At 46.7% G+C, this 8,522-nt stretch overlaps 1 gene segment (V, D, J or C); it reads left to right on the plus strand.

Annotated features, from left to right (window-relative positions):
• Window positions 1–6,047: 6,047 nt before the first annotated feature.
• Window positions 6,048–6,687, plus strand: LOC127576454 (T cell receptor alpha variable 9-1-like). The segment is given in 2 exon segments: window positions 6,048–6,093; window positions 6,179–6,687. Coding segments are annotated over 2 exon segments (555 nt in total).
• The last annotated feature ends 1,835 nt before the right edge of the window (window positions 6,688–8,522 follow it).

The raw sequence follows: 8,522 nt of genomic DNA on the forward strand, positions 1-8,522 counted from the left end.
TCAGAAACACAACCACCTCAGAGTTCCTCGCAAATGCATTGCAAAAATTCTCTGTTCTAAGGAGAACTCCAGTTCTCCCAGTGATCTACATAGTTGAGACGGCCCTTCCTCAGTAACATCCTCACCCTATTCCTACCCATCTTGGAAGAACCGTATTATGGTATTATTAGCAGAATCACTCATCCTGGGCGTTCTTAGCTGGATCACTGTTGCTTTGTATGTCTCTACACAAGTATTTGGTCCTGTAATTGACAGAGTGAGCTCTCTGATGCTTTCCATCCTGTCCTCAGGCTTATTATCGATTCACAATGCGACAGATTTAGTTACAGATCCCTTCTTTTGTTGCCTTTGGAAATTCTCAAGGCAGAGAAATGCATTGGCCTGTTAAATAATTACAGATATGCAAGGGGGAAATTTATGTCGGTGTTGAATGAGGCTAAGATCGAGCTCCTATTCCATTTGTTGCAAAGGTTTCTTGACGAGAACCTATGTGGAAAAGTAAATAGGTAGCACCCGGTAGAGCTACAACAGCCCGGGTTCAATCGCAACCTCCGTGACTGTGTGCACTTTTTGCACTTTCACCCTGTGACCGCCAGGAATAGGAAAGCAACCGATACCTGGACAAGGAGAGAGAGATTCTGTATGTGTGTGTGTGTGTGTGTGTGTGAGAGAGAGAGAGAGAGATGGAGAGAGAGGGAGAAGAGAGAGGGAGAGAGAGGAAGAGGGAGAGAGAGAGCTCTTAAAGCGAAGCAGTGTGTATGTGAGATGTGGTCGAGTTTTGTGAGCTGTGAGAAAGCTCAGGCATGTACTGAAATTACGACAATTGTGCACGCCCAGCCAATCAGGCACCAGGGAAACGCCCCCTAGTCTTTCCAAAAGAAAACTTGACCCTGATCCGCGTATCCGGACACAATCCCATCCGAGGCATAAACATGGTGGAATCATTCCGTTGTTACCCACCTCTTTTCAAACCAGATATCATAGTCTCTCTGTGCTCGTTACTGACGATAATTCCGGTGTTTCCCGGTGAGTCTAGGGTTAGCTCGCTTGTGTGGCGGCTGTGGTGTCAATTCACTTCCAGATTGCTCACAGTTCCTCTGCTTTGTTGCTGGAGCCTCTGGCGATGTTTCAGTGATCCAATATTCCCTTGAGCTGACGGTTGATGAAGAGCAAACCGTAATGCGGCACTGCAGTTACCCTGCAGCGTATAATGGGAACACTTCCTTCTGGTGCATCAAGTCTCCTGGAGAACAGCCTATATAGATAATATATACTGAATATATTAAGCACTGAGTTCCAGTAACGGTCTTCAGATTTGGCAGACAGGTTTTCTGCCGATTATCACAAAACAAGTAGTTTAACTGTCGCCAGGATCCTTGTTTCCGACTCTGCTGTAGACGTCTGTGCCATGACGCCCATACTTCGTCAGAGAAGCAGAAGACACGAACAGAAACACAAGCAAGCTAGTTGCAGCCAGCAATCACCAGAGGGCGCACTTTCCCGTGGAAGCAGAGGCGATGAGAGTGAACAAACTCGTCTGAGTTTTCAGCAAATGCGTTTCAAACGTTCTCTGCTGCTAGGAGAAAAGCCCCAAATGTTCTCTACACTTGAGATGCTCCTTTCTAGATTACTTCTCCACCTTACTCCTATCAACATTGGCAGTATTATGATATCGAATGATAAACAGGATTGTTCATTTTCGACATTTTTAACTGGATAACTGTGGAGTTTCAAGTTTACCTCGAGCAGTAGATATTATGATTAACCGACTGCTCTCTCTGATTATTTCCATCCTGCTCACAGGCCGATAATCGAGTGGGACCGCGACCTGATTTTGAACGATCTTTTCCCTTATTGCTAATGTCGATTCCCGAGTCTGGGTGATGAATCGGGCCGTCAGGTATCTGCAGGTCTTCGAGAGCAATATTGAATTCAGTCTTCGACGTGTTGATCAGGCGCAGACTGAAAATCTTTTTCCTATTATTCCGCAGGTTGCATTGCAAGAATGGTTTGCTAATGGAAAATGGGCGACGGCCGGAATGGCTGTTTCATCGCGACAGGTGTTCTATCGCAACTTTAGGCGCTTTCTGGTGCTTGATTAGCTCCTTTTCCGTGTGCGATCCTGACATGTGAAATAGACAGATATCAGAGTAAAGAGGAAAGAGGTAGAGAGTGAAATAGGAACAAATGTTAAAATATTTGGCACCGATGTGAACAGCAAGATGGAGCGGTGCAATGTACTTTGGGCTCTAGCCCATAGGAGGAGAACGAATGTAACAAACACAATCAGAGAGAACGGGCGAGCGAGAGAGAGAGATAGAGAGACAGATAAAACCAGTCAGCGCACCTAGAGGGAGAATAAATCTGTTCAGTTTGTGTCAAAGTTGTGAGAGACCTGCCAGCTAGTCATGCTCTGGCCAAGAAATTTTTCCCGGAACGGAGGAGCGGGGGTAGGGGGGTGGGGTTTGGGGTGCAGCTGGTTGAGGATCATGGGAATGTTGGCTGAGCTGATCCTAGACGCAGAAGATCCGAATCAACATCGCAACTCGTTGAGCCAGACATTCAGTCTGAGCTAACAAGTTCTTGATTCAAAGAAAGAAGAAAATTTATTAACCGCATGCTAACCTATTCATCAGATCATTGAATATTCAACATTAGTGTCGGTCCAGGGTCAGAGGAAGAAATGAGAAAGAATTCGAATGGCACCTTGGCTTCCTGCCTCCAGCTTATTTGGAGGGCTCAATTGAAAGATTACCCAGATGTATTATTCTTTGGCGAGACTAGCAGTGGCCTTCCCACCTTGCCCTCCAATTGGTCAAGAGAAGAGAAATTTTTGAATGCGACAGCAAAGGTACAGCTACACCCTACAGCAAGCCAGCGCAGAGGGAACTCTGCCTGTTGGTGAACTACAGCGCCCCCTTGTGGTGAGAGATAACTCAGCTTCGAGGTCAGCAGTGCAGAACCTCGGCAGCAGTCCGCGAAGAGAACAAGGACGTTGCCACTGAGTTTGAAGTCTGGGAGCTCCATCCAAGGGAGCGAACACGGCATCTGTTCAACCTGACTCACGAAGAGCAGTGAAACTTGGACTTCGAGATCACAGTGTAAATACCTGTTATCCCGCCGCACAAGTGTAACGGGTAGTGCTTTGGACACGGAAAAACAGCTGGAGTAAAGCTTTAACTGTGTGGGTGTGTGAATAAAGCTGCGTTTATACTAGGACCTGATCTGCGTCTTTTCGTTTGTCTTGATAGTATAAAGCACCTGGGTAATGCAAAATTAAAGGGGTATCGGTCGAAATGCTCACACATTACAGGAGAAACAATGCCAAAGGGAAAATCCCCCCGTCTCTCCAAAGAATACCTCACCACTGGGAGGAGAATTATCCTCTGGAAACGATCAATTTGTTGGCAAACGAGAGGAAAAGCTCGTCTTCCAGAAAATCAGAGAGAGAGCGAGAGAAGAGAGAGACTCCCCGCACAAGCAAAGAAACAAGGCATGTGCTCTTATTGTTTCAGTGCTGAGAGACCAGCCCATCACAAACCAGGGAAACGCCCCTTCCGTCTCCAGAAAAGAAAAGCCTGCTCCTGATCTGCTTCCACACGTATATCTGATACGGGGCATAACCATGGTGGAATCATTTGTGTCTTCTCTATTTGTACCTGACCTGGACACAATGCCTTTCTTATGGTCCATAATGATTGTAATGTCGGTGTACCCCGGTGAGTGCCTATTTAACTGATTCCTGTGCGGACTGTAGCTGCGATTCACTTCCAGATTGCTTACAGTTTCTTTGCTTTGTTGCAGGAGCGTGTGGGGATAATTCGATGACCCAATATCCCCCTGAACTGTCGATTGAAGAAAGACAAACAATAAAACTTATCTGCAGTTACCCCGCAGAATTCGTTGCTGACACTTTCTTCTGGTACGTACAGTATCCCGGTGAAGCGCCCAGATCTATACTGCAGATATATGCCACTGGATCCGTGGACCTGTCACCAGGTTTCACAGCCAAGTTTTCTGCTGTTTCTCAGAAAGAAAATCGGACGGTTCCTTTAGTTATCTCCACGGTCCTTGTCGCTGACTCTGCCGTCTATCTATGTGCCATGAGGCCCACACTGTGGCAGAGAAACGGCAGATCCGAACAAAAACCCACCACAGAAGTTTCAGTGTGCTGACATCAGATGGTGAAGGTACCTATGTAAACAGAAGTGATCAGATACAGAAACCCGTCATTCATCAGTAATCCCCCTCGCCCACCATACCAAACAATATTTGCAGCATCGGTTTATTGACATCAGCAGGATTTTTTTCCTATTTGGTCTTTGTAGCTGGATAGCCGTTGAAGTGCATGTCTTTACACGTGCACTAGATTTTGCGATCGTTACAGGGCCCTCCTTGATTCCTTCAACCCCGCCTACAGGGCGATTCACCATGCGACAGATTCTCACGATTCTTTTTCTTGTTCCTGTTGCCAATTGCCGAGGCGGAGTGATGCCCGAGGTTGTCAGACAACTGTAGGTATTCGAGAGGAAAGTTGATATCACTCTTCGACATAGAATGATATGAAAATAGAGTCCCTATCCCATTTGCTCGGCAGAATTCATGACAAGAAAATACTTTCTTTCCGGAAGTGGACAACAGCCGATCGAGCAACTACCTGAAGTGTCCGGCGACGCGGGTTTGATTTCAACCTCTTGCGCTGTCTCCGTGTGGATTTTGAATCTTCTCCGTGTGTCGGCGATTGTTTTAATCCGTGGTTACGGTTTATTTTCTCTTCCCAAAGATTTGAGAGTTTGTGGGCTAGTTCACCTGGAGGGGATGTAAAAAGTGCGGAGGTAACAGTTAGCATCTGGGAGAACTGAGAGGACCGAATGGAGGACAAAGCTGGTATCGTTCAACGACAGTATAAATGGCTGATCGATGGTCAACCCGGATTTGGTGGGGCGAAGCATTTGTTTACGCGCCGATCTCTGTGACTATGCCGATGGCATTAAATCAGGATCGTGAGCGGACTGTCCTCGTCCTGACGGGTATAAGGTCTGGAAGTTTGCTTTGACCGATGAGGTACTCTTCTTTGCTGGGAAGACTCCTCGAATCTGGCTTGTGGCGATAGTTCACTAGGAGACCGAAACTGCGCTAAAATGTCAAAAAAAAAGCGCAGAGGATCACGTAGCAGCAAAAGGGCAGAGAGGACCTGAGGTATGATTGTTGGACTTGTCAGTTGAGCTGGTCACAGTGCTGTCTTATGCTGGCAGAGCGTAGCGACACCGATAAAAGGGCTGATTCCAGGTTTTTTTTATCGCGAATCATGGCGTACGTATTACATTTATATGAAGTCAACAGGCAATGACAACAGCGATATCTTTCGAATATTGCAAATCGTGATATTAATGCAACTTGGCAGATAAACAGCGAGAGGACGAAGCAAATGCGCGAGTTAGGATCTTTAAGGAGGGAGATGGAGATGCCATAAAGCTGGAATACGGAAGGGCGAGATACCGGAGCAAGGAGAGCGGGAGAGGGAGAGGCAGGAATAGGTTCATATGATAAAAGATTTGGATAGTAGCGAGTGAGATGAGGGAGTGATGCCCTTTGAAAACCAGAAAATGGCAGCCAATAAGAAGGGGGAGAGGAACAGAGACAGAGAGAGAGAGAGAGAGAGACAGACAGACAGACAGACAGACAGACAGAGACAGAGACAGACAGAGACAGAGACAGACAGAGACAGAGACAAAGACAGAGACAGAGAGAGACATAGAGACAGAGAGAGAGAGAGAGAGAGAATAAGGGGGAGGAAATCAGGTCGAGAAGTAGGGTGGAGAGAGAGAGAGGAAAGAGAAGTCCAATCAGCAGACGTGCAGGAAATAGACATGTATTCAAGCTGCGACAGTTGTGCGAGACCATCCAATCGGAGACCAGGGCAACGCCCTTGAATCTTCCAAAAGACAAGCCTGCCCCTATCTTTATTTCCACACATATATATGATCCGCGGCATAAACACGAGGGATTAATTTGACGTGTCCCCGTCTGTTTCCAAAGCAGACACAATGTCCTCGCTCTGGTCGATCCTGATTGTAATGTCTATGTTCCACGGTGAGTGTCTGCTGAACTGGCCCCTGTGCGGAGCGTGGCTTTGATCCACTAACAGACTGCTCAAAGTTTATGTGCTTCTTTGCAGGAGTCTTTGGCGATGATTCAATGTCCCAGTATCCGCCTGAACTGACGACTGAAGAAGGACGAACAGTAACACTGAACTGCAGTTACCCGGCAGCATTTGGTACTAGCGTTGTCTTTTGGTACATCCAGTCTCCTGGAGAAAAGCCAAGATATCTGCTTAAGAGTTTCAGCAGCCTTCCTGGAGACCGGTCACCAGATTTCCCTGACAGGTTTTCTGCTGTTTATCGGAAAGAATCTCGTTCGGTTCCTTTAACTATCTCCGGTGTCCTTGTCTCCGACTCTGCCGTGTATCTCTGTGCCATGCGACCCACACTGCAACATAAAAGCATCAGAGCCGAACAAAAACCGAACCCCAAAAGTTCCATCGATCATTCACCAGAGGGCGCACTTGCCCCGGTAAGCAGAAGTGATGAGAGCGAGAAACCCTTCGGAACCTTCAGCAAATACGTCTCAAACATTCCGTGTTCAAAGGAGAAGAGCTTCAAACATCCCAATATTTTCTACAATTGAATTGCCCTTTCCTTCGTAACTCTCCCTCCCTACTCCTATCGATATTAGCTGGACAAGTTTATTGAATTATCAACTCGCTGGAGAACCTCTGAGTTGCACTTGCAATAAGTCTTGCGATTGGCAGAGTGTCCTCATTGATTTTTGCACCCTTCCTACGGCAGATAAATGTTTAACAATCAGACATTTTAATTATCCTTCCCCTTGTTGCTGTTGTCATTTACCGAGGCAGATGGATGCACCAAGTCGTCAGGACTGCTGGAGGGAAATTCAATCCCGTGTTCGACCTGTTGAATTTGGCGCATAATTAATAAGCTAATCCCTTTACTCATCAGGTTTCTGTTCAAGATATTTTCAACTCGACAATTGGCAGACCCCGCCACACAGGATCGATCGTGACCTGTTTATGTTTCCCTTCTGGCCGTGTGTGTTTCTATTGCGTGATCCGGATCGCTTTCCAAATCCGAAGGACTCGCGGATTTGTGGCATAGAAGCTGCCTATCGTTCTGCAGGTGACTGTTAGAATATGGGGGTTCTCACTGGATAGAAGGGGGATAGGATCATTTGGTGCTTTCAGGTCAAGCAGAATCCATTTGGACGATGGGCCTGTTTCAGTGCTGAACTAGGTTTTCTGCTGATTGTTGGAAATAAACTAGTTCGGGTCATTTCTCCACTTCCATGAGGCTCACAATGAGTCACAGAAGAGACGATCCGACAACAGATCACAACATGATAGTTCCAGCGATCACTCACCAGAGGGTGCAATTGACCCGGAAATGAGAAGATATCAGAGACAGAAACTCTTCGCATTTTTCAGCAAATTTGTTTCAAATATTCTGTGTTCAAAGGATAAGAGCCTAAATCCTCCCAATGTTCTGCATATTTGAAATGGCCCTTCCTCCATAACACCCCTCCCCACTCCGACCAATATTTGTGGCCCCAGTTTATTGAATTATCAGCAGGGTCCTGTCGCTTTGCCGTGTTCAGCTGTGTAACCGCTGAGCTATGTACTTCTACAGGTGCAGTCGTTCTTGCGATCGGAAGAGGGTCCTCTCTGATTCTTTCCATCCTGCCTACAGGCCGATAACCGTTTCAGTGCACCGTGTTTTTAACGATCCCCTCTGTTACCGCTATTGTCAATTTCGGAGGAAGACGATGTATCAGTCATCAGGTAATCGCAGGTCTCCAAGGGGAATATTGAACTTGGACCTGTTAAATGAGACGACAACCCCTTGGTCTCTATTCTTCGGGTTTCGCTGCAATAAGTATGTGTTTCGAAAATTGACAGACCAGAGACCCAGGATCGATCTTGGCTTGTTTGCACGTTTACCCTGTGACACCGTTTGTTTCCACCGGGTGTTCCGGTTCCTATCTTAAACCTGACATACTTGCGGGAAGTGACATAATTCGTCAATACAAGCTGCGTAAAACTATTTCGTGAATCTGACGGCGATGAATCCGGGGAATGTGAGAGCACAGAAGGGAGAACAGAGGAGGGATTCGCGTTTGGTTTGTCCGAATGAGTGCTTGCTGGTCAAGCCAAATCCAGTGAGCCAATGGGCCTGTTTCAGTTACGACCTCGATGACTGTGACTGCGGCATTAAATCAGACTCGTGAGACAACTGTCGTGATGTTGACGTGTATGAGTTTTGGAGGACTGCTTTGACCTATTAGGTACACTTCTTTGCTTCTAAGTCTACCCGAAAATGGCTCATTGAGACAGGTCAGGAGCACACCGAGCCTGCACTAATGGAGAAATGTAAACGCCGGGAATCGTGTGGCAGATATATGACCCGGATGACCTGGGATAATTTATGGAACTTGACAGTTGATCCTGT

The sequence above is a fragment of the Pristis pectinata genome, chromosome 12, assembly GCF_009764475.1.
Source record: "Pristis pectinata isolate sPriPec2 chromosome 12, sPriPec2.1.pri, whole genome shotgun sequence".
Taxonomy (NCBI): Eukaryota; Metazoa; Chordata; class Chondrichthyes; order Rhinopristiformes; family Pristidae; genus Pristis; species Pristis pectinata.